Below are 25,856 nucleotides of genomic sequence, written 5' to 3'. Positions count from 1 at the left end.
TTGTCGAAATTGGTTTGAGTGTTTTGCTTCTTGGGTCTTTCGAAGATGTCCTTTGACTCCTTGGCGGCGTTGAGCTGTGATCCTTTTCTTTGGGAGCCAAGCAGTTTTTCTGTGGAGTCTTCTAGATCCTAACTCATGTCGAGTGGCCTTGTTCTTGGCTTTTATCTGGCTTTTGGGCACTCGCTTGGGTTGTTCTTGCTTTCATGTCATCTTTTCGACAATGCACTCATCAAGGGGGAGATTGAGAGGTCAAGTTGACAAGTACCTTGACCTCATATATTGTGATGAGTGATTGTCGTGATGACTTGGAGGTTTTGGCGTGTTAGCTTGATTTTGGCTTGTGTTTGTGTCAGGCTAACCGTTGTGTGTGCGTTTTGTTTATGTTCTTGTGTTTCCTTCTCAATGCACGTGTGGAGCGTTAGGTGTTGACGGGTGGTCAACACGTGGAGTGGACTAACCGTGGTGTAGTCGCGACTCTGTGGAGATTGCGTCGTGTGCTTGGTGTTGGATTGCAGGTACACGGGCGTCAAGTGTCGACGGAGAGCTGCCGTGGAGGTGCTGTGGCCGATGGACCGTGCGGTGGACGGCGGTGAAGGGCAGCCAGGACCGGAGCTCAGGCCGGGCGGTAGCTGTGGCGTCCACTCCTGAATCGAGGGCGCAAGCAGCGACGGATGGCGGGTTTCTTGGTTTGCGCCACAAAACCAAGCTGGCGGACGGCGGTTGAAGACGCCAAGTCGTGGAGGCACGGGCGTCGGTCTCGGGACCGGCGGAGGCGACGGGCGTCGACGGCGTCTAGGGCCTCGCTGCGGGCGAGGAGGTGACGGGCGTCGGGCGGCGTCTAGGGCCGTCAGAAGGGCGAGGCGGGAATGGCGTCAAGGGCCACGGCGTGGAGGCGGGAATCTTCCCGCGCGCGGAGTTTTGGCGGTTTTATCAAAACCGGCCATCTACCCGGGTTTCACGGACCTTCCAAAACCGTGGACCAGATCTTCATTAAGATGGTGGCATCGCGGAGAAGACTTCGTTTCGAAGAAAGAACCTCAGCCGTCAGATTAGATCGTGTACAGGGGGATGCTGCAGACCAACCGGTCTGACCGGTCCATGGAACCGGTCTGGCCGGTCTCCGCGGGTATAAGTACCCCTTCACTTGTATTAGGTTAGTGTGGCTTTTGTATTCCGTCCGTGGATTGTTCTGCTCCTCCCAGGCCGCCGCCCCTGTGTCTCTCTCCCCGTTCTTCTCTTTAGAGTAGGATTTGATTATGGATTTGTGAGACTTTGTATTGGATTTGATTGGGAAAGGAGGCCCCATCCTCATTGTGCCCTCTGGGCTTTTGAATTCTTGAGAAATTCATTGTGCCCTATGATCGCGACTGTTCGTAGAGCTCTTTGTAGTGTTTCCCATGCCCCTAGCCTCGTGCCAAACCCTCTGGAATCACGAGTTCCTACGAATTAAAATTTTTGAGTTCTTGAGAAAACCCCAATCTTTCTTGATCTTCCCTCAAATTCTCAAGTTTCATTGATCTTTTGGGAAAGATCTCTTGGGGATATGTTCGCAGGTTAGTTGCGGAGGTGTCCTCCAAGTTTCACTGGATTTGCACTTCGTTTGCTCGAGATTCTTTTTTTGAAGTCTTGTTCATGGGTTTTTCTGGGTGGAACCGGTCAGACCGGACGGCAAGACCGGTCAGACCGGTCAAGACCTGTTCAGGCCACGACCGGTCAGACCGGTCCGTCGCACCGGTCAGACCGGTCCGTCAGACAGTTCTGCGATTTGTCTCGTTTTGCTTCCGCGATGTTTCCTATAGCGTGCTGCTGTGAGATAGCTAGTTCATAGCTATTCTCACATACTTAGGTTGAGGGTTTGCGGTGATTTTTGAGATTTAGGCCAATGGATCGATTTCGCTAGAAATTTTGATCGGCTCCTATTCACCCCCTCTGGTCGCCGGCTGGGTCCCTCAAACGCAAGCCGTCGGCCACAATCATGCGGGTTGCAGGACAGGGACAAGAAACAGTGCGTCTCTGCTATCATGTTTTGGACCGACTATATTTTGCCACGATGTGTGCAAGGCTCCGGTCCATGTCCATCCGATGCTAGGCCTTCTAGAAGGACGTCTTTGTTCTTGGTTTCTCCTCCTCCAACTCTGTTCTCCGCCATCAAGCTCTCTATTTTGTCCCGAAATGCACAGCAAGATACGACGAGGCGACATCATAAGAGAGGTCCCCGTACCCTAGCTCGATATCGATGGAGGATGGTGCCAAGATTGCTGGCAGCGACAGCACAGCTCGACGTCTCCAATCGAAATCCAAGCCGTTTTCTTCACATTCAAATGTGTGCACAAAATTAAAGTTTCGAAAAATGTTTGCCAAAATTTTGGCTAAAATAGAACCGATCGAGAGCCTACTTAGCTTGTACCGTATCCAAAACAGCCTTCCCTGGCTATATAAACTTCCTGCTCGTCGTCGACCCCTCTCGTCGGAGCTGAGGTCAGTCTTCTGTCTCTTGCACCATTCGTGCCGGCCCCAAAGGTCTCGATCGGCACCTCCATGGCGCCCGCGGAGGAGCCCACTGCCGCCACGCCGCCGCCGCCTCACTTCGTTATCGTCCCGCTCGTGGCGCAGGGCCACACCATCCCCATGGTCGACTTCGCCCGCCTCCTCGCCGAGCGCGGCGCGCGCGCGAGCATCGTCACGACGCCGGCGAACGGCGCCCGGCTGCGCGGCGTCGCCGACCAGGCCGCGCGCGCCAAGCTCGCGCTGGAGGTCATCGAGCTCCCGTTCCCGACGGGCGTCGACGGCCTGCCGCCGGGCATCGAGAACTTGGACCAGGTCACGGACAACAACCACTTCGCCCCGTTGTTCGACGCCCTGTGGAGGCTCGCCGGGCCCCTCGAGGCCTACCTCCGAGCGCTGGCGGCGCGCCCGAGCTGCATCGTCTCCGACTGGTGCAACGGGTGGACGGCCGGCGTGGCCACAAGCCTCGGCATCCCTCGGCTCTTCTTCCACGGGCCGTCCTGCTTCTACTCGCTCTGCGACCTCAACTCCGTCGACCACGGGCTGCCCAAGCAGACAGCGGCGGCCGGCGACCACGAGAAGTTCGTCGTGCCGGGGATGCCGGTGCACGTGGAGGTGACCAAGGCCACGGCGCCGGGCTTCATGAACTCGCCCGGGTGGGAGGCGCTCTCCGCCGAGTGCGTCGAGGCCATGCGCACGGCCGACGGCGCGGTGGTGAACACGTTCCTGGACCTCGAGGACCAATTCGTGGCATGCTACGAGGCGGCGCTCGGCAAGCCCGTCTGGACGCTCGGGCCGCTCTGCCTCGCCAACAAGGACGACGCCGACGCCATGGCGGCGCGAGGGAACAAGGCCGACGCCGCCCAGCGGAGCGCGGTCACCGCGTGGCTCGACGCCAAGGACGCCGGCTCCGTCGTCTACGTCAGCTTCGGCAGCCTCGTGCGGAAGCCCCCGAAGCTGCTGGTCGAGGTCGGCCACGGCCTCGAGGACTCCGGCCGGCCGTTCCTCTGGGTGGTGAAGGAGGCCGAGGCGGTGGCGCCGGAGGTGCGGGGGTGGCTGGCGGCGCTGGAGGCGCGCACGGCGGGGCGCGGCCTCGTGGTGCGCGGGTGGGTGCCGCAGCTCGCCGTTCTGTCGCACCGCGCCGTCGGCGGCTTCGTGACCCACTGCGGGTGGAACTCGCTGCTGGAGTCCGTCGCGCACGGTGTGCCGGTGGTGACGTGGCCGCACTTCTCCGACCAGTTCCTGAACGAGCGGCTGGCGGTGGACGTGCTCGGCGTGGGCGTGCCGATCGGCGCTACGGCGCCGGTGATGATATTCGACGACGAGAACATGCCGGTGGAGCGCGAGGACGTCGCGCGGGCCGTGGCGGCGCTGATGGGCGGAGGGGCGGAGGCCGACGAGAGGAGGAGGAAGGCCAGGGAGTACGGGGAGAAAGCTCACCGGGCCATGGAGAAAGGAGGGTCCTCGTACGAGAACCTGACGCAGCTCATTGAAAGCTTCAGGAAACGTGGTGGCAAACAAGGCTAAGCTGCAACTGTGCATGGAATGCGTCGAAAAAACAAAAACAAAAAAAGCCGTCACTGCAGTGGCAGTACGGATGCTGAAGCTTGCTAATACTATCATCGTTGTGTCGTGTAACTTTGTGTAATTTCTGCCTACATATTGTTTTCGCGTACGTGGCACGATTACTCGATTAGTACTATGTCATTAAGGCGATGATTCTGCAAACACGCTATTACATAGTAGTAAGCTTTAGTTTGTTTAGAGCTCCATGTGGGCCACGTGGTGCTTTAAATAATGTTGGAAAATTTGTTTCCGGTAGACCAGAGAAAAATGTCTACCTCTTGCAGGCTAAAACTTGTACGGGACAGTGTAGCTAGCCCTAGCTTGTCGTCTCTAATACTCCTCAAAGGAATGGACACTGAACTTGTTCCAGGCCATCAGTTCCCATTTGCGCCGGCCAGAGTAGTGTCCTGCCCTGCATTTAGGCGCCAGTCCTTTTCTTTTGTGGGGGCTGTCCACTGACCACTGCCCGCCGCGCGATCACTTGGCATCGCTGATCGCTCACCAGCCACCACATGCTTGCTTGAAGGACGCAGTCATTCAGCCAAGCAACCAATCATGTATACAGCTTCTGCAGCTTTATTCGTGTGTCTAGGCCAGCGTTTAACTTTTCGGCGAAATTTCGCCGAAATTTCGGTTTTTTTTCCGTTTCCGCTAGTTACCGGGATCCGAAATTTCGGTATTTTTCGATATATTTCGTTTCAAAATTCAAAATTCAACAAATTTCGTCCGAAATCCACCGAAATTCGCCGAAATTCACCGAAATTCCGGAACGGAATTCCGTTTCCGCCGATCACCGGGATTTCACCGGAAAACGAAATGGTGAACCCTGGTCTAGGCTCGCTCAGCTCGTCCCTTCCATGCATGACGAGAATCTACCCAGAGGAATAATCGACGGGCCAATAGTTTAACATTGGAGATATCCAACTGGAGGCAGATCTATGAGCCTGTCTGTTTTTAAGGACTTCTTTTTAGTTCCTATCACATCAAAAGAAATCTTCTCGTTTAGGAGTATTAAAGAGAATTTATTTATAAAACTTTTTGCACATATGGATGCTAATTCGTAAGACGAATTTAATGAGCCAAATTAATCCATAGTTTGCTAATATATCTCATTAAATTCGTCTCGCAGTTTAACTCAGAAGTTCTGCAGTTAGTTGTATAATTAAAATTTATTAAAAAATTTAAATATCAAGATTCTTTTTTATATGACGTAGTCTAAAATTTAGCCCCTAAATCCAAACAACTTCTATGTGTCTATGTGTCGCTCTCTGTAGATCTTACTCTCGTCCTCGTTTCTCTTCTCCGGTTTGAAGAAAGGGGACGTGCAGCGACCAGAGTGATTTGGTGGTCGTGAAAGGCTATACGGCTTCTGCTTACTGATTCAGTAATCTTGAATGGAGCCAATTAGAACCGGTGCGCAGGGACAAGAAGTCACGGAACCTTGCGGCCACACCTCGCGTCATCAGACCTCGGCGACCAAGTGCGGCTACGCTTTCAATTGCTATCCGATGCGTGTGGCTGGAAAGAAAAGGCGATTGGTTGCTCTTCAGACTTCTTCACCGTTTTTTTTTAAAAAAAAAATCTGTCTTCACAAGGATAAAATGTGCGTACCCTTTCACTCTTGGCAACATATCAGGTGCAAATCAGTCTCTCCGTGTAAACTATAAAAACTCCAATCTGAATCATTGGATCAACATCTAAGGAGTATAGGAAATTGAATAATTTTACAATCTAGACCCGCTCTTGAGTTGGGTAACTCTTGCCAGTTACTTATTACTTATATAAAAACTTCGAACCGCAAGACCGTTAGCTTTATTTCAAGCGTTTGGCTAGAAAATTCCTGTAGCACCTCTCGTGTGTTTATTACTTTCTGGACATCATTTTCAGGTGTTCACAATGGTCCGTGCGTCCGGACTGCAGCTTGCCTGTCCCACTCTGTTCACTGTGTTGTGGCTGGTGGCTGGTGCTGGTTTATTGTGAGAGAAAAGTATTATTGGCTGGCTGCTGGCTGGTGCTGGTTTGGTGTGAGATCAAAACACTGTTGGCTGGATGCAGCGAACAGAGGGGGAGTGTGTGACAGACCCGCCGAGTTAAAATGATTAATTAAGCATAACTGTCATCAGTTGGCGCATTAGCTTAATTAAGTGTAACTTGAGGCTGTTTCTAACCCACAGGCCGACCGAAACACACCAGAAGTCTCGCACGAAAGCGAGCACAGAAGGTACCAGCATGATACAATCTTACAAAAATAGCCAATTATATTAAGACTTTTACAAAACAGCTTAAAATTTAAAATTTACAAATGAAAAGATAGTAGCGGAAAAGAATCTAACCTACAGAGAATTTTTACTATAGAATAAATTAAATAAATCGAGAACTACCGAAACATGAAGAAAAAGCGACACATCGAGCCCACTGATATGGCACCTAGTTAGCTCCTAAACGTGAAATAGGGTAAACAACAAACCCTGAGCAACTAATACTCAGCAAGACTTACCCGACCAGTGGGTATAACTTAGCCCACATATCTAGATATGCAAGGCTTTTGGCTGGTGGTTATCTTGCAGAAAACAGCGACTAAACTAATTCCTCATTTTCCTTATTTTAGCCCAAGTTATATATAAATTAACATAGTCTAATATTTGCATAACCAAATATAGAGAAAACATAGTGGAGCAATAAATACTAAATCATATGCTCATCAACATAGGTATAACCATTATTCCATCACAACACTACGCTGCGACGCAGTGACCAAGGTGCTCATATCCGAGAGCAACTGACGGCGAATCGATTCGATTTAACCTTGCAAGGTGGACCTAACCAACACGGCACGCGTATGCCCCGTCGGACCACGCGCACCAACTTATCCCCTCCCTGTCTCGAACTACAGAACCGCCCCACCTACATATAGTCAGCCGAGCCCTACGAGAGACCACCAAAAGTAAACTCATGCATCCCGATTCTCCGCGGCCACTCGACTCGCCCTAAGGGGTGGGTAGAAGTTCTGTACTTCCGAAGCAAGGCAGTACTCGGCTTATCGGTTTCGACTACCTCCTACTCCCGGCATGCGGTTAGTACAGTTCAAACATGATCAGCAGGACCAACAACGGCTCGGTCCTTAACCGACACAGGCGGAACTACACTTCTCCCGCCCGGTCTCAGATTCTATTCTTTATTTCATTCCAAGACTTTCATTCATAATTAGTAACTCATATATAGAAATATAAAACTATCATATATCTCGCGAGTAACCAAGAATTACTCGACTTCTACCGAACCCTATCTAGCATAGCATTTCTATCGTCCTATACATACTAGTACAACTCAAGGACACCTAGGGTTCATACAACTAGTGTTTCAAACAACTCCTAAACATAATACACAAGTAATAAATACATATCTAGGTGTCATAATTTAGATTAATAGGATGTGCATCGGGGCTTGCCTGAGGGTAACACTAAGTCAGTGCTAATATTATTTCCGGCCTTGGGCCCTTCCGACTTTGGGTCGGGTCTTTGGTTGCTTCAGCGGGTCCTTCCATCTTCTGGCGATATCCGTCGAACACCGTCTTGTGGGTCGACTCCAACACCGCGTGCTTCACATCTACACGTGTACCTCTAGCGCACCTAAATGAGGTGCAATAATGCATATGCATGAATATATATATATATATATATGAAATATTGATTAATGCACATGCATATGACACAAATTAGTGCAACTAAAATCCCCTGCTTACAAAAGAACCATACTAAAAAATGAAGTAGTTGGCGGACTGTCCGCTATGCAGCAGCGGACTGTCCTCAACTCAAACTTGCCGACCTACCAGACCTACCCACGTCTCTGGATAAACTTACGACTATACGGTGGACGGTCCGCCATCCAGTAGCGGACTGTCCGCAGTACACCTCTGCCAACTCGCCAGAACCTACAACATCTCTGGATGAATTTCTAGACTGGCTGGCGGACTGTCCGCGCCTCAGTAGCGGACTATCCACAACACACCTACGCCAATCCACCAGAGACAACGACGTCTCTGGTCGAATTTCTAATCCTAACGGCGGACCGTCCGGCCCCCCATGGCGGACCGTCCGCAGTTCACTATGCCCAACCACTAGAGACGACGTCTCTGGATAAAATCCTAGACTCTATGGCGGACTGTCCGCTATGCAGCAGCGGACCGTCCGCAGCTCAATCTTGCGAACCCCACCAGGGACAACATCGTCTCTGGACGAAATCTAATCTGACCGGCGGACTGTCCGCACCTCCCAGGCGGACCGTTCGCGATGCATAACTTTTGACCCGCGCCACAGGCGGCAGCAAGTGCGGCGGCGATGGCGGCGGCCATTCACCGGTGCCGGAGACACACCGCGGAAGGAGAAAAAGACTGGGGAGCACAAGGAACTCACCACGAATCCATTCCTGCGATCGGTTCGGGCGGAGGATGACCGGAGAAGCGGATCGACGGTGGAGCAATGCTTCAAGCGTCTCCAATGGTGACAGGCGGTGGCGGGGGCGATTCCGGCCGTAAGAAACCGGTCTGGGGGTCGGAGAAGGTGGAGGAGGTGCCGGGGAAGGTTCTTGCGCGAGGAATCGAAGTTTGGTGGCCGGAGGAGGGAGATCGACGGAAGGGGGCGACGACGGCGCGAGCGCTCGAGCTCGGCTCGGCTCTGGACGAAGTGAGGAGGAATGACAGGAGGGTCCCACGTCCATCCAGATAAATATCTGGGCGTGGCCGGCGCGGACCGTCCGCCGATCCCTAGCGGACCGTCTGCGGGTTTTTTTTCCTGGGTGTTACAGAGTGGTTAGTGGTTACTGTAACTGGTTACAGCCTGCGTCCGGCTGCGTCCGGGAGTCTGGGACCTGCACATTACCACACGTGTGTGTTTCAGGCACTGTCAAGAGCATTGTTTCCTCGAACATGTCTGCCGTGGCACCGGACGATGATCCCTCGCCGAAGTTTTCAGTGAGCGACGGCAGCTCAGGATCACATGACGCGCGCCTGGCGGCGGATGAATCCATTGCAAGTTCGGGTCACATGACATAGCAGGAGACGACAGGGGAGGGGGAAGGCCACGAGATCTGCCGCGCCGGCGCAGCAAAGGCCTACCGTGTCGGAGTGGCGCATCGCGTGGCACGCGGTTCGTTACGCGTTTGTCCTAGACAAGCGAGAGGCTATGATCAGGAGAACTGGAGAAGCGTGCAGGCTTGGTTTCGGCTCCCTTCGGCCGGGAGGCAATCCGTAGCGGCGGCGAGGCCTGATCTGGACTTATCCCAGTCGCATGATCTCTTCTGCTCCCGTAATCCTAACCAATATTTTAAATCTCCGACTAAGGCTCTTAGCTATTGACCTTCTCAACAGCTAAGCGCAGCTATAGCCGGAGATAGGTGCAGCTAAGAGCATCTCCAGTAGATTTGTTAAAATGGATACCTATCCCTAAAAACTGCCAGAATACCTAAAATCAAACTCCAGCAGATTTGGTATATGGATACCTATCCCTAAATTTTTTAGCAAATTATCTAAATTTCTCTCTCCTTAACCCAAATATGCCAAACCAAAGCTTGGATTGCTAAATCTCCTTTTCAAGCGCGGGAGACCCCAACCATCGTTTCACACAGCCGTGTTCCCCTTCCACCCTGACGCCGTCGGCGCCGCAGCCCCCGTCCTCCCCATCTTCGGCGGGCACAAGATCCATGGAAGGGGACGGGGACCTTCCTGCGGCCCCTCCGCCGCCATTCCCTTGGTCTGGCTGAGCTCCGGGCGTCTCCAATCCGAGGGTACAGCGACGCCTAGGGCTCACTGGCCGCCTCCATGTCCGGCACGCTCGCTGGTGACTCCGGTATGCCCGCGGCTAGCACTGAGGAAGGGGCTGGGGTGAAGCAGGGAAGGAAGTGGCCGCCGCGCAACCCTAGCAGGGCCTCAGCCGCCTGCAAGGAAAGGAGGACGGTCGCGGAACCGACTCCGCTTGAAGCTCCGCCGGCTAATCCGATGCGCTTCTCTGAAGTTGATGCCTCCCTATCTCAGATTTTTCCCTTCTCCATTTGCTTCATCCACCACCATGGCTACTGCACAACAGGTGTTTGGTGAAATTCCTCAAAGGTAAAAGTTCACCCCCCTGTTGCCTTTCTTACTGAAAAGATGCAAATGAATTCTGAAATTTTGCAATCCTTTGTGCCTCCAGTGTGGATGATGAGTCTTTTCTCAACATATGTGAAATAAATGAAGGAACATTTGATGATTTTGATGCAAATACAATGGATGATGAACTTGGCTCTGAGGATGAACTTGGTGAATTGCCCAAAAAGAAAGGTTCCAGGGGAGTCAATTTCACAATTGATGAGGATGAGACACTTGTGAGGGCATGGGAGGCCATTGCTCTTGATCCTATCACTGGGGATGAGCAACCTGGAGCAACGTATTGGAAGCGCATACATGATCACTTTCAGCGCAACAACAAGAGTGGTGTGTTTCGGTCTAGGATTTCTCTCACTCATCGATGGCAAACAATTCAAACTTCTTGCAGCAAGTGGGCATGATCATTGGACCAAGTTGATCGTCTCAATCCAAGTGGTGCAAGTGCTCAAGATAAGGTGAATTTTTTGTGCTATTGATTTGTTCACATGGATTTGCCTTGCTTTAGTTGTTCTAATGGATTTACCTTGCAGGTAAACATTGCTCAACAACTATACAAGGGCAAGCCTAAGAAGAAGGGTGGAAAGCCAGGGAAGACCTTTGCCTTGCACCATTGTTGGGTCTTGCTTGAGCATCATGAGAAGTGGAGGACAAGAAACAATGACATGCCAACTAAAAGTAAGAAATCAAGCAACTCTGGCTCTCCAAATGAAGATGCCTATGTGGGAAATGACCTTGATGACTCTGATGATGGTAACTCTGCTGGAAGACGAAGCCCCACTCCTAGTTCGGCACCATCAAATAAGAGGCCACCTGGTAGAAAGACAGAGAAGTTGAAGAAAGTAGGTGACAGTACATACAAGGAGTCCTTGGACACCATGATGGCAACTAGGAAGGAATTTGCTGCTGAGAGGAAAGATTTTAAGACTACAAGGTGGCTGGAGATCAAAGAAATGGAGGAGAGGAGGGCGGCGGCAGAGGAGAGGAGGGCATCGGCTGAGGAGAGGAGGGCAGCGGTTGAGGAGAGGAGGGTGGCTATTGAGGAGGCGGCCAAGAGGCTAGAACAAGAGCAAAAGATCATGTTCATGGATACAACTCATCTTGATGCAAAAGGAAGAGCATATGTTGAGCTTATGCGTGATCAAGTCTTGGCGGCAAGATCCATGAGATGATTCAACATGGGAGGTTACATGGGTGGATTTGGTTGCAATGGGACCTCCTCTGTCAGTGCTGGCCATGGTGGTTTTGGTGGCTATGGGACCTCTTCTGTCATTGGTGGCAATGGTGGCATTGGGACCTCTACTGACATTGTTGATGATCCAAGTGGTGATGAAATTGAAGAACACAATTGATGCATGATGTGTGCTTTTGGTTGAACTTGCATTTTGCAATTTATTTGCATCATTTGGATTAACTATGCATGCTGAATTTTAATTTCAAAATTATGTAATTCTTAGTGTCGTGAATTTGTGTTTGATGTATGATCATTTCGTTGAACAATATCATTGAACTCATTTGCAGTTCACTTGTGGGCTTGTGGCATGGTAAAAAAAATTAGGTATCTAGTTATACCAAATCTGCTAGAGGAGAGTACAAAACCATAGCCTAAATCTTCTCTATCCTCTACCTAAAAGAAAATTTAGGTATCAGTTTTACCAAATCTGCTGGAGATGCTCTAAGCCGTTTAGCTGATTTTGCAATATATATATGGAATACTATCATCACAATCTTCTGAGTCGCATGATGGAGCTTCAGGCTGCATTGGGTCATATTGCTAGTTGAGGAACACCCAGCTCTGATCGACCATCGGACTCACGCAGCTGCCGGCGCCGGTCACCTCCACACGAGCCGCCGCTAAAGGGCTCAGACGCCGCTCGCGGTCGATTTGCCCGATGCCGCCGCCGCCGCCCGCTCGATGCCGTCGCTGCCGCAGGTCGCCTCCATGAGCTGCCGCCGAAGGGCTCAGCCGCCGGCCATGGTCGATCAGCTCGATGCCGCCGCCGCCACTGCCGCCAGTCGCCTCCTCTTCTTGCAGTTGCAGTTGGGAGTGAAGTGTTTGTAAGCAAGGCCTCTGGGTGCTTACAAAGTGACGAGTTGCCAGTTGGGCCGGCTCCTTGTTGGACCTGGCAGGCCGCGAGTCACGATTTAGCTGCGCTAAATGCTGGGCAATTTAGCGGCTATTGCCAGCTAAATAGAGCTATTAGCAGCCAGCTTTTATTAGCGTAAAAACCTGCATAGCTTAGCTGCTTCCCTCGCCAGCAGCTATCTCCGGCTATAGCTGCAGCCATAGCCGGAGATTTATAACTTTGATCCTAACTAACACTCGAGTAAAATTATGTTTCGTGTCTCGCTCGATTTTTTTCCGTCTTGATCTCTTCTGCTCCCGTAATCCTCCTCTGCGGCCTAGTTTTGTGTCGCTGCCCGGCTTGAGCCCGCTAAGTGCGGAGGAGGTAAGCCGGTTCAGTTGTTTAATTTTCAGTCCAGCACTTTGTTTTTTCTTCTCCTGGACCATGTAACAGTCAAGTCATGCAAAAACAAAGTGATACTGCGTACAAACAAATTTGCGGGTTTATATTCATCGGATTAAAGGGAAAAAATCCTTAAGTGCCACTTCAACCACCTTGCTTTTTTATAGTTAAATACTTGTCCCTAGAGTGTGATTTTTCTAATTTCATGAATTTAAATATGGTATATATGCTTTTTGGCTCAGATCAACTCATCAACTTGTACTGTTTTTTTATGTTTCCTCTTCTTCTGGCATTAATGTGTTTAAGTAACAATTTTAATATTAAAGTTGTTTTTTATTTTCAGTGTGGCATTTTTTGGGTCAGACCAAATTAATGGAAAATTTGTAATGTGTTTTAGGTCCATGAAAAAAATACTCTTTTTATCTGTGGTCGACGAATTTCTTGTCTGTCTATGGGAGTTGCCCCTTGCTTTTTTTTAGTGATATGTAGCTAAGTTTTTAGCTGGCTTCCACCATGCAAGTCAGTGGACAAAACCGACTGATTTTTATCTTCTCATCACTCAAATATTTGCACCTGCCAATGCCGCGTGGCGCCATTCTACTGACTTAAAAAATTGAGTGACGGCATTATATATTTTTACTCGATTGTTAGGGAGTCATTTTGCGAAAACAAATACGTACACGCAGAGACTGAATTTTTCTAGAAGTTTTTGTCCACATGCATGTTCCAATGCCCAAAAGACAAGAGAAAAGGTGTTTAATTTGTCTCTCCTTTTTGCACAACTTATGAGCGTAAGATGCCAAAAGGACCTTTGGGGCACAAGATTGATGGCATGGTTCCGAAATTGCAGTTTCGAAGAGAACGTCTCGCGGCCCGGGAGTCTCGCGTCGTTTCTGTCAGGTGCAAGGGCGAATCCATCCCGCCACCAAAAAGCTTCACGGATCTTGAGCTATAAGCCCTCTTTGGCAGGGCTCCTCCACCTGCTCCTCGACGAGCTCTGTCTCTGAAGTCAGGTTGCAAGTGATCGGCTTTGGTCGACCCAAATACTGACCTATATACTACCCAATCATCTATTAATTGGTTTTAGCCTTCTAGGTTGGCCTGATAAGATCTCAAATTCTGAAACCAATGGAACCGGTTGACCCAGGTTGACCCAGTGGGTCAACACCTGCACGCCTCCTGATTCCAGTGCGCATGCGCTGTCCGCTTGCTTTTAGCTCCTGTGTGCATGCACTATCTCTACACAGCACACTATATTATCACATGCTCGCGGAGCATACATCATCAATACACAGAGCATAAAAATATTTCAAACTGAGATAACTAAGAGACACCATTGAGTTTCACAAAACCTGAATTCCAAGAGGCAACAAGTACAGAATGAAAAATACATTAAAATACACCAGACGAATGGATAGTAACACCACATTTTGAATTTTGGGTACCGGGTCCTTGAGCCGACCCACGGAAACCTGCATGGCGACTCTGGAGCCATTCGGCGGGATGCCTGAGGAAAAAAAAATGGCTCCCCGCGGCTCGCTTGTTGGTTGCTACTTGCTAGTCTTGTTCCCGCGAGGAATTAGAAGCCGCAAGCGCAGAGGTTTGGATCCCCTGTGACTGATTTGCCCACGGCTTTCGCATAGTTCCTAGACATCAACTCCGTAAACAAGGACCTTTCAGACGACACAGACTGATGACTGTTGCGCCCAGAACGCTTGCCAATAATCGGAACAAATGCGGGCAAAATGTATTTGGACAGCTTGAACGAGCGATCGGCGGTGACGAGCTCCCCGTGGTCGCCGTACTCGACGCGGAACGTCGTCAGGCGGAGCACGCACTTGCAGCCGCCAAGTACTAGCATGCTCAAGCTCAACATCGGATGGCTCAAATTTGCTTGCTCAGCTCAAAGCTAGTGCTCAAGCACAAAAATGATTTCAGCGATGAACTTGACACTGGTAAAAACACTGGAACATGCATGTATGGGATCATGGCATCAACAAATCATGCATCAAAGCCGAAAGATTCAAGAAATGTAAGACACAGCACCCCAATGATCTGATCACTCCTGTGCTTTGGCTTCACTTTGCACGAAGCTCTGTATCAGCCGCGTCAGGTTCTCGTACGAGGACCCTCCTTCCTCCATGGCCCTGCGCGCTTTCTCCCCGTACTCCCTGACCTTCCTCCTCCTCTCGTCGGCCTCCGCCCCTCCGCCCATCAGCGCCGACACCGCCCGCGCGACGCCCTCCCGCGGCACCGCCACGGCGTCCTCTTCGAATATCATCACCGGCGCCGTCGCGCCGACCGGCACGCCCACGCCGAGCACGTCCACCACCAGCCGCTCGTTCAGGAACTGGTCCTCGAAGTGCGGCCACGTCGCCACCGGCACGCCGTGCGCCATGGCCTCCATCAGCGAGTTCCACCCGCAGTGGGTCACGAACCCGCCGACGGCGCGGTGGGACAGCACGGCGAGCTGCGGCGCCCACCCGCGCACCACGAGGCCGCGCCCCGCCGTGCGCGCCTCCAGGGCCTCCAGCCACTCCTGCACCTCCGGCGCCGCCGCCTCGGCCTCCTTCACCACCCAGATGAACGGCCTGCCGGAGTCCTCCAGGCCGTGGCCGACCTCGCGCAGCTGCCTCGGGGACTTGCGCGCGACGCTGCCGAAGCTGACGAACACGACGGAGCCGGGGGGCTGCCCGTCCAGCCACGCGGCGATCGCCTCCCGGCGGCCGGCGGCGGCCGTGTTGCCGCGCGACGCCGTGGTCTCCGCGTCCCGGTTGCCGAGGCTGAGCGGGCCGACCACCCACACCGGCTTGCCCAGCGCCGCCTCGTAGCACGCCACGAACTGGGCCTCGAGGTCCAGGAACGTGTTCACGACGGCGCCGTCGGCCGTGCGCATGGCCGCCATGGCCTCGTCGCGCAGCGCCTCCGTCGCCGGGTGGATGAGGAAACCAAGGGCGGTGGCTTTCGTCACCGTAACCGGCACGGGCACTCCCGGCACGGCGTGCCTGTCTTCGTCGCCGCCCGCGGCGATGCGCTCGTGGAGCCCGTGGTTGGCGGCCTGGAGGTCGCAGAGGGAGAAGAAGCAGGACGGCCCGTGGAAGAACAGCCGCGGGATGCCGAGGCTCGTGGCCACGCCGGCCGTCCACGGGTTCAGCCAGTCGGCGATGATGCAGCTCGGGCGCGGCGACAGCGCGCGCACGTAGGCCTCGAACGGGCCGGCGAGCTCGGGCAGCGCGAAGAAGAAGTGGAGGAACTGGTAGTTGTCGGCGACCATGTCGGCGTTCTGGCAGTCGTCGGGCAGATCGCAGCCCGGCGGCGGGAAGGGCAGCTCCACGAGCTCGAGGGGCAGCCCGGCGCGCGCGGCCTGGTCGGCGACGCCGCGGAGCCGCGCGGCGTTGAGCGGCGTGGTCACGACGCTCGCGCGCGCGCCGCGCTCCGCGAGGAGGCGCGCGAGGTCGACCAGCGGGATGATGTGGCCCTGCGCCACGAAGGGGACAAGGACGAAGTGCGGCGGCGGCAACGTTGATGCCGATGCCGTGGTCGTGGCAACTGCGGGCGCCATTGCCGACGTGCCCCGTACGAGCGAGTGGCAACGAAGGCCAGGAGCAGCCGGAAGGATAGAGAATGTTGGCCACTCGAGCGGCAGAGAATTCCGACTCAACTGGAAAAGGCTTCTCCTTGGAGCCACTGAAAAATTGGTAGCTTGATTTTGTTTTCTTGCTTGTCGAAGGAGCTAGCATTTCACTTTGGGGACATTCAGGCGACAGACCCCATGTCCCCATCAGCCATTCCACCATACAAATTGGCACTTGGTTTCTGTGGCAGAGGCATGGCCGCATGACATGGCTATGCTTCCCAGGACAGGAATGCAACCCCACTGATGTGTAAATCGATGGCCATGACCCATGAACCCTTTATTGGCTTCCAAGATTGCCTTAGTGGGAGTCTCAAAAAAAAAAAGATTGCCTTAGTGGGCAGAATGCAGCCATGCACCGGTTTTGATGAGGGCACAACTCATGCATCGCTGATCGCTCCAACACGCATGGCTTCAATCAGGCAGATTATTTCGCTGCAAGTTTGAAATGTTCCAATTGCATCAAAGCAAAAGAATTGGAAAGAGGACACCCTAACTCTTCTCCTGTACTGCGTACTTTGTACTCCTTCCATTTAGGAAATAGAAGATGTTTGGGATAGCGACACGGTCTCCAAAGTATAACTTTGACCACTTATTTTTATAAAAATATTTGTTAAAAAGTGATATATGTATATTTTTATAAAAGTGTTTTTTAGGACAAATCCATCCATATGGCTTTTACTTTTTCAAACTCAATAACTTAAAAGTTATTTATGATTTATATTCTTATTTTTTTTGAAAGAAAAAAAATTATATTCTTAATGTTTGACCCAAATCTTGTCCAAAATAACATTCTCTTCCTATATAGAGGGAGTACAAACAAAGTACAGTCAAGCTGCTCAATCAACTAATGCCAACTGTGGGACGCAGTGGCGAAGCTATATTCAAGTTAGGGGGTGCAGATGCACCCCCAAAACTTTCAAAATCAGTTATTAGAAATAAATTTTTACCATATAAACAGCTCAAATTTATATATCTACAAGGTAGCTGCACCTCCCCTCCAGTTTTATCCAGCTTCACCCCTGGTGGGACGTAAGGAACAATAGCAATAGGTGAGCTTGAGATAACGAACTGAGCTTCCATTTCCACCAAACAAAAGTGAGCACGGGAAGCTGTACCCATCCTTGTATTATGAAGGCATCAAAATGGTAACATTTTCAGTCCCTGGTCTAATAGCAATCTAAAGTCAGTTATTCAGATAACAAGTTAAGAGATCATGGCAGTCTAAGATGTCAGGTTCGAGTGTTGTTGACATAAAACATTTGCATGGTTTGCAGCAAGCATACACAACCAGAGTCGTCCAAGCTTTCTAGATAAAACATTGCAAAAAAAAAAAAAACTAGATCCCTCACAGCCTCACCCCTGAAACTGAAACAAGCCCTGGTCTCTGCTCGGGCTAGGAACCTAGAGGCTGTTTGCTCTCCAACAGCTCGAGATCAGGAGATGCCGCCGCCGACTTCGCATAAAAAGCAGCGGCTATTTGCCGGACTTGCAGCTGCATTCGCCACCGGGACGTCGCCGGCAGCCGCCGTGGCTCCAGCCGTCCACCCCCTGCCGTTTGCCTCGTGATCGCCATATCTGTTTTTGTTCGGAATTGCAGCTGTGTTTATCTAGCTGTAGGTGAGATACCGTTCTTTCTTGCAGCCAAAATAACCACCGTAATGTTTTGGCCATTTACATGTCGAGATATCAGCTATTGCTTCACTTGCGTCTCAGATGTCGAGATGGAAAATTTAATTGCTGCTGTGCAAGTCGGCACAAGTTTTTATATGTAAATCAGTACAAGTTGGATTCTTTATTTCAGAATCCGATGAAATTCATTCAATTAGAAATCAAATAGCTTTTTTTCCAGATTGAGAAATCAAAATAGCTTGAATCCTCTAGAGCTCTTCCGGGCTGAAACCACCCTTTCCAAAACACCTAACCCAACTCGGCCCACCTCCTCAACACGATACAAGCCCACACATTGTACCCCCATCCGTCCTTAAAAAAATACAACTCTCACTTTCCGAGAATTCAAATAAATTTTAAATTTAATAAACTTTATATTAAAATTAATAATATTTCTAAATAAATTCAGTATGAAAATATATTAGATGATCAATCCAATAGTACTTATTTTATAATATACATATTAATATTATTTTGCATAAATTTAATTAAATTTAAAATTATTTGACTTCTCGAAAAACAAGAGTTGAACAAGAGTTGCCCTTTTCGTACGGAGGGAGTACATGTTTTGGCTTAAAAAACGGACAGCCCTACTTTTATATCACTAACCTTCAGCGACTCAACTGCAACCATCTAGCCTACTTTTGGGTAAAGCCTTCGTACGGAGGGAGTACATGTTTTGGCTTAAAAAACGGACAGCCCTACTTTTATATCACTAACCTTCAGCGACTCAACTGCAACCATCTAGCCTACTTTTGGGTAAAGCCAAAGCTTGAATCTACGCATCCCTTACACGATTGACGTCACAATAAATCATTAGACCTTTCTCAATGCAAGTATCAAATGAGTTTTACTCACATTAAATGACATGCCACGTAGGAAAAAAATGATTGCATAACAAGAAGAATAGAGTTTTATGGTGATCAAATTAACTTGGTGTACACTGTTATCAAGTGATATGAAACTAGAATAAAACTCCATTGAGAGGATTTGAGTTTCATCTACATATATTCATCAACTTTTATTAGTTATAAGGATATTTGATTGTAACCAATCAATAATTAAATGTGACCTTTTATCTATAAAATTGTGCGATAGAACTGTATAATGAGATTTCATTTCCGTATTAAGCTGATATGACACTCTTGGTAGAATGATGCTATGCACTAAGATTGGCTTTAGTGAACCATGTCATCGCCATCAAGAGCGACCAGCAACCATGAAGAAGAGCGAAGGAGAAACCACGGCAAAAAGATGCTGAAGGTGCCATCGTTGCCTTCGACACCGCTGCACAAGTTTCCACCCATAAATAAACTTAGACAACGGCATGGAAGAGTAAATTGCACTGTAGGTACTTAAACTTATTGGCGTGTAACAGATAGGTACTCAAACAAAAAATGTAACATCTAGGTACTGCATCTAAAGTTTTGGCTTTCCAACGGTACTGTCGTGACCACGCGAGCGTCCGCAGCCGACGTGGCGCTAACGCCGTAGGCTCTTTTTTGAAAACCCCCTCTGATGAAACAACACCGGAGCCGCCGTCTTCATTCTCTCGGTCACCTCGAACTCTGCTCCCCTTCTCGCCGGCCGCCTGCCCTCAGGGTTGCCACCTCCTCTGAGCTCTGCCTGTCTCCTCGCCGCCGCTTTGAGAGGGTGAGGTCCGCGCGCGGGGGGGGGGGGGGGGGGTCATCCAGTGCGGTGAGGCGCGGCGAGCCGCGCTGCGCCAACATGGCCGGCGTCCGTCGATTGGAAGGAGCCCTAGCACCATATTACGGTCAGTGCCGCCAATGCTATTCTCCTATCATGATTATGGTCTCATAATGCTTCAATTTGATGTAGAGATAGGTTTCTTAGGGCATTGGTCTGAAGTTTAGGGTTTTCGTCACTGTGTAGGGCCTGATGATGAGGAGGTCTCTGTAGAAGTACATCATGGGGGATTTTTTGTGGTTCTGATAAGGATCAGGTTTATCTGGATGGAAAGGTGGATTGGTTTGACAATTGCAAAGTGCAGCAGTGGCGTTTCAGTGCAGTTCAAGAGATCAGTGTGTTGCTAGGTTATGGAATTGAGAATGTCACTGTTTATTAGTTGTTGGCTGAGATGGTTTTGCCTACTAGTTTGAGAATTGTAGATTCAGATGCAGAAACAGCCATCATGAATCAAGTTGCATACAAGATTAACAATTTTGTGCTCTACTTTGATATCTACAATTCATTTATGGCCTTTATTTCAGAAGCTGTGAGGCATGATGATGAGGGCAGCAACATCAGTGACATTGATGACAGTGTAGATGGGGAGTTTGTGGATAGTGAATATGAAGTTGATGCTAAGGATGATGATCTTTTCTGGGACAATGTTGATGATGGGGTGGTTGATGAGGGGGCAGCTAAGGGCATTGTAGTCAGCAAAGGCAACAAGAGAAATACCCCATTTGGCAAAGAGAACATGACAACAGAAAGGCAATGGGATGAGATATCAACTGATGAGGATGAGTTGGAGTTACCTGATTCTGATGAAGAGGGTAAGGTTGGGGTTAACTTGTCCTCCTTCAGGCCTGAAGAAATTGAGAACCCAATTTTCAAGATAGGAATGAAGTTTGCATCAATAGAAAGGCTATTTCAGAACACAGTATCAAAGAGAGGGTGGAGATAAAGATGCCATGGAATGACAAGAAAAGAATCAAAGCCCAATGTGATGAAAATTGCGAATGGTACTTGTATGCTTCTTGGGACTCAAGGATGAATTGTATTTTGATCAAATCTTATGTTGGGAAGCACACTTGCGTGAAGAAGTGGGAGCTGAAGAGGTGTACTGCAAAGTGGCTTGCTAAGAAGTACTTGGATATGTTTAGGGCTGATGAGAAGATGAGTCTGACCCATTTTGGGAAGACTGTTCAGCTGGAGCTAAACCTGACCATATCTAGGATGAAGCTGTGTAGGGCAAGAAGGCATGCATGGAACATCATTTATGGGGATGAAGTGAAGCAATTCAATGAGCTTAGAAATTATGGCCATGAACTTAGGAGGACAAATCCAGGCAGTACCTTCTTTCTAACATGCCTTGATGGTTTCTTCAGTACACTGTACATGTCTTTAGATGCATGCAAAAGAGGTTTCCTCGCTGGTTGCAGGCCTGTTATATGTCTAGATGGTTGCCACATCAAGACCAAATTTGGAGGGCAGATGCTAACTGCAATAGGTGTAGACCCAAATGACTGCATATTTCCTGTGGCCATAGCAGTAGTGGAGGTTGAGTGCCTAGCATCATGGAAGTGGTTCTTAGAGACACTTAAATAGGACCTTGGCATAGAAAACACAACTCCTTGGACCATAATGACTGATAAACAAAAAGGCCTTATCCCTGCTGTTCAGCAAGTTTTTCCTGAGTCAGAACATAGATTTTGTGTTAGACATCTGTACCAGAATTTCTCAGGCCATTTCAGAGGAGAGAACTTCAAGAATCAGCTCTGGAGGTGTGCAAGAGCTAGTACAGTTGTGAGGTGGAACCAGGAGATGGACAAGATGAGAGTTCTGGACAAGGATGCCCATGCATGGTTAGACAAGATGCCACCAAACACATGGGTTAGGGCTTTCTTTAGTGAGTACCCAAAGTGTGACATCCTCTTGAACAACACTTGTGAGGTTTTCAACAATTACATATTGGAAGCCAGAGAATTACCTATTTTGACCATGCTGCAAAAGATCAAAGTCCAACTTATGACCAGACACTACAATAAGCAGAAAGAGGTTACTGAGAAGTGGGGACACATGGTCATATGCCCAAAAATTAGAAAGAAGCTAGCTAGGCATGCAGAGATGTCCAACACATGCTATCCATTACCTAGTGGCAGTGGAATTTTTGAGGTTCATGATAGAGAATGGAAGTATGTTGTGGACATTGCAACTAAGAAATGTGAATGTAGAAGATGGGACTTGACAGGCATACCATGTAGTCCTGCAATTGCTTGCCTAAAGCATGAAAGAATTCCAGAAGACTCGGTACTGCAACCCTGTTACTCAATTAAAGCCTTCCAGAATGCATACAGCTGCCAAATTTTTCCATGCTCTGCGAAGAATACTTGGCAAAATGTTGGAGGCTCAGAAGTGAAGCCTCCTAAATATGAGAAGAAACCAGGAAGGCCACCAAAGGCAAGGAAGAAAGCACCACATGAAGTTCAAGGTAGAAATGGACCAAGGCTATCTAAGCATGGAGTAACAATGCACTGCAGTCACTGTCGAAAATCTGACCATAATGTAGCAAGTTGTGCAGCAAAGAAAGCAGGAGAACCAGCTGTCCAGAAAAGGAAAAGGTCAGCTGAGGAAGTAAGGCATGAGGAAGAACATGTCCAGGTATGTGCAACCACACTGCCCCTATTTTATTTTTGAAAATGCCCATCTTGACTACATTCTGTGTTTCAGGAGGTAACTATTGAAGATCATGTTGAAAAAGAAGCACTTCTGTCCCAAGTGGAGAACCCCATGTTGTCACAATTACAAGATGAGGTACCACAAGTCTGGAACATTTTTCATTTAAATATTTGCTAGCCAAAATTGTAACCTAATGGCCATTTTCTCATTTTAAGCAGGCTTCACAGGCTGGGAGGCAAACAACAATGAATTGCCCATTGCCTCACAATGCCTACATCAGTTCCAACCTCCCTCAAGCTAGGCAAGATCACCTTACAACGGGAACCAAGGCTGGTAGGATGGTGTTGTCGACCGAAACCCACCGGCAAGCAACGACGGGCAACACGAAGAGCCGGGAGGTTGCTAGGGCGCTAGAGGCACTGCTCCCTCGTCGACGGCCCGCAATTTCCGTCACGCGCCCGGAGGATGTATGAAAATCGGGCGTGCCACCTGACCTATACCCGATCAGGAGGGTGCAAACGTGCTCCGAACAGTTTCCTGCATACAAAGACACGTGTAAACGTAAGTCCGAGCCGTGGTCGGCTCCCCGGGACGACTCTTGCATCAGCTTTGAAGAGCCGATCGAGTCCCGGTGTCAGACGGGATCTAATTGTATCCGGATATGATAAATAGAGCAAATCACTATAAAACTGCTTCAGTTAAATCTAATTGATCTAATCCACGATAGTAACAGCTTCACTGCTAGATTAGAACATCCTACACGTGACTAGGCCTAGCGAACATAACAGACAACTAAACCACAACCTAAAACAGAGGCCTAAGAACTAGCAAGAGCCGATTCCCGGAACAATCCCTATCAAGGCTAAGATAAAGCATCTACTACGCCACCGGATCATCCAATCCGTTTGCAAGGCCTAACCTAGCAGATATTATGCCAACTCTTAAGGTAAGAGCAAACCATAACAGATCAGATCTACTAAACATAAAAAAAGCAGGGTGTTGCCCCTGTGCGACTAATTCTATGCGATAAGAACTAGCAAGAGATTGAAACGTGACTGCACAGAGATAACATGAGATTCGCAGATGATAAGCAACGAAGCACAACAGATCTACTAAAAGCTATGCTACGAACATCATGATAACTAGTACTACTCGCCATAAAAAACGCTTCAGTACGAGTAATACCAAGATAAAAGCAAGAACAATACTGCCCTGATCGCAAGAAGCGATCAGGGCAGCATGGCACTTATTTGGATGGAACCCTAAGATTAGGGGTGGCGATGCGCCGAGAGTTGTTGTTTGCGAGTCGTGATGATGCTCTCTTTCATGAATAACAAAGGATACATATTTATAGTCCGGAGACTTGGGAAACAATCTAAACTAATCTTGTCCCGATTGGACTCTATCTCTAATCTCAAACTAAATCTAAGGATACACGGCCAATGTGGCCCAGACGCTCACGCAGGAGCCGATTTACAAGCCTTCCTCATCTTTTGCTTTAAGCCCATCTTGATTTCGGCCCATAAATTAACCCTGTTAATTTATGGCGATAACAGATGGCTAGGGGCCTGTTGCTAGCTAAGAAGAATGACAACAACAAAAACAAAAACAACACCAAGAAAGTGAGGCCCAGGAAGTAGGAAAGACATGGAACTGCTGGCTGACCTCTTTTGTAGATAGGATAGTTGGCTTTTGTGCACCTAAATAGTTGCCTTTTGTGTAGCAACTGTACGTGCCTCTTTTGCAGCAACTTTTGTTGCCTTTTGTGCAGTGATCATATATCTATAGGTCATATGCAGCAACTATGGTGCAATGTAGTGATGGATGTGTCATGCAAGCACCAAAATTAGCAAGTTTCTTGCAAGCCAAAACTGATCATGTAATGGATGCTATTTCACTCAAGTGTTGCCTATTTCAATTAGCAACTATGGTACATTACATTCAGTTGGTCACAAATCCTACTTTCTGTTCACCAAGATAGAGTACATTGAGGTTTTACAAATCACTTTGGCATCAAACAGGCCATTTCATTAACTGAAACCAAGATACATTACATTCAGTTGGTCACAAATCCTACTTTCTGTTCACCAACAGAATGATGACACCAAGAACAACAAACACTGCAATAACAAGAGTGCAAACAACTCCAATTTGCCCTAGGGTTACTAGCTTTTTCAGCTTTGCATCTAAGCCACCAATTTCACATAAGATTGGCACAACATTGTCTCTCCCAACACCTGCATCCACCAAGCCAGCAACTTCAGAATTGAACTCAGGCACAGGTTGCTCGATCTCCACTCTGGTGGCTCCAATCATACCCTTGCAAGAAGACGGCCCCGGGCACCTTGGATTCAGGCCCAGCGACGAGCTCCAAGACCTCGTCGCCGCACTTGGGGCATGGCACCAGTGGCAGCCCAGTCTTTTGCCCCCATTTCGTAGGGAGGAGATGGTAGCTTGACCTCACATGACGACCTGGGCAGGAAGACGAGGTACCGTCCATGGCTGCTGGCGAGCTGCGACACGGCGGCGATGGCGGACGGCGGCGATGGCTCATGGCGGAGATGGCGGACGGCGGCGATGGCTCACTACGGTGATGTCGGACGGCGGCGATGGCTCACGGCGGAGATGGCGGACGGCGCGGCGATGGCTCACGGCGGAGATGGCGGACGGCGAGGCGACTAATCGAGATGGAGGCGGGTGGCGGCGCGGCACTGGAACAGAGGAGATTGGGGAGATGGAATGGGAGCAGAGGGTGACACTGAGAAATGCGGCGGGGGTAAACATAAATAAGCCAGTGATTGCCATCAAATACCCACGGCGTGGTCACGGCAGTACTGTTGGAAAGCCAAAACTTTAGATGCATTACCTAGATGTTACGTTTTTTTTGTTTGAGTACCTATATGTTACACGCCAATAAGTTTAAGTACCTACAGTGCAATTTACTCGGCATGGAACTATGGAAGTGGAGGGGAGCGAGTGATGGGACTAAGGATACAGAGACGATCAAAACATGCCGTCCATAGCCTATAAGAAATGGGAGCGGTAATTCTCTACTAATTATATATTTGTAAAATGTAAAAATAATAGTAAAATAAAATGATAAAGCCTGACGAAACAAAGAAGAAGAATAAAAGATTCAACGAATTGGAAGCTTTTCCACTGCCGTTCACATTGCGCAACGAGGCGACGCGGGAACTGACTCACCGACTATATTGGCTACGAAGAATTGTAAAAGATATTTTACGTGCATTTTGAAACTTAGATATAAAATTCACCTCTGACTTTTCCCAAGGTGAGCAATCCACGAAGATTTTATTTGAATAAGCATTTAGTTCTCGACACTAGATTTTTCTTTCCTGGTTATAGCTCCCCTTGTTTCCAAATTAGACCTCAGTGAACCATATCATCGCCATCATGAGAGACCACTAACCATGGACAAGAGCGGAGGAGAAAACCACGGCAAGAGATGTTGAAGGTGCCGCCGTTGCCGCTCCGACACCATTGCACAATA

At 49.3% G+C, this 25,856-nt stretch overlaps 2 protein-coding genes and 1 long non-coding RNA gene across 4 annotated transcripts; 2 read left to right on the top strand and 1 right to left on the bottom strand.

Annotated features, from left to right (window-relative positions):
* The first annotated feature begins 2,273 nt into the window (after positions 1-2,273).
* On the top strand, positions 2,274-4,362 carry LOC120684772 (UDP-glycosyltransferase 73C3-like). 2 transcript variants are annotated; one of them, XM_039966725.1, is made up of 2 exons: positions 2,275-2,478; positions 2,614-4,362. In XM_039966725.1, exon 2 carries the CDS (start codon positions 2,629-2,631, stop codon positions 4,030-4,032), a length of 1,404 nt encoding a protein of 467 aa, XP_039822659.1. In that variant the 5' UTR covers positions 2,275-2,478; positions 2,614-2,628; the 3' UTR covers positions 4,033-4,362. The 2 variants fall into 2 exon arrangements, with proteins under 2 accessions (XP_039822608.1, XP_039822659.1); XM_039966674.1 differs by having other exon boundaries at positions 2,274-4,362.
* Positions 4,363-9,952: 5,590 nt separating this feature from the next.
* On the top strand, positions 9,953-11,727 carry LOC120684916. Its single transcript, XR_005679419.1, has 3 exons — positions 9,953-10,174; positions 10,257-10,665; positions 10,741-11,727. It is a non-coding gene; the product is annotated as an uncharacterized LOC120684916 (long non-coding RNA).
* Positions 11,728-14,555: 2,828 nt separating this feature from the next.
* On the bottom strand, positions 14,556-16,394 carry LOC120684687 (UDP-glycosyltransferase 73C1-like). The gene has a single exon (XM_039966605.1). The coding sequence runs from the start codon at positions 16,235-16,237 to the stop codon at positions 14,735-14,737; it is 1,503 nt and encodes a 500-aa protein (XP_039822539.1). The 5' UTR covers positions 16,238-16,394; the 3' UTR covers positions 14,556-14,734.
* Positions 16,395-25,856: the final 9,462 nt, after the last annotated feature.

This window comes from Panicum virgatum, chromosome 1K (genome assembly GCF_016808335.1).
Source record: "Panicum virgatum strain AP13 chromosome 1K, P.virgatum_v5, whole genome shotgun sequence".
Lineage (NCBI taxonomy): Eukaryota > Viridiplantae > Streptophyta > Magnoliopsida > Poales > Poaceae > Panicum > Panicum virgatum.
This window is presented reverse-complemented; position numbering and strand designations above follow the sequence as displayed.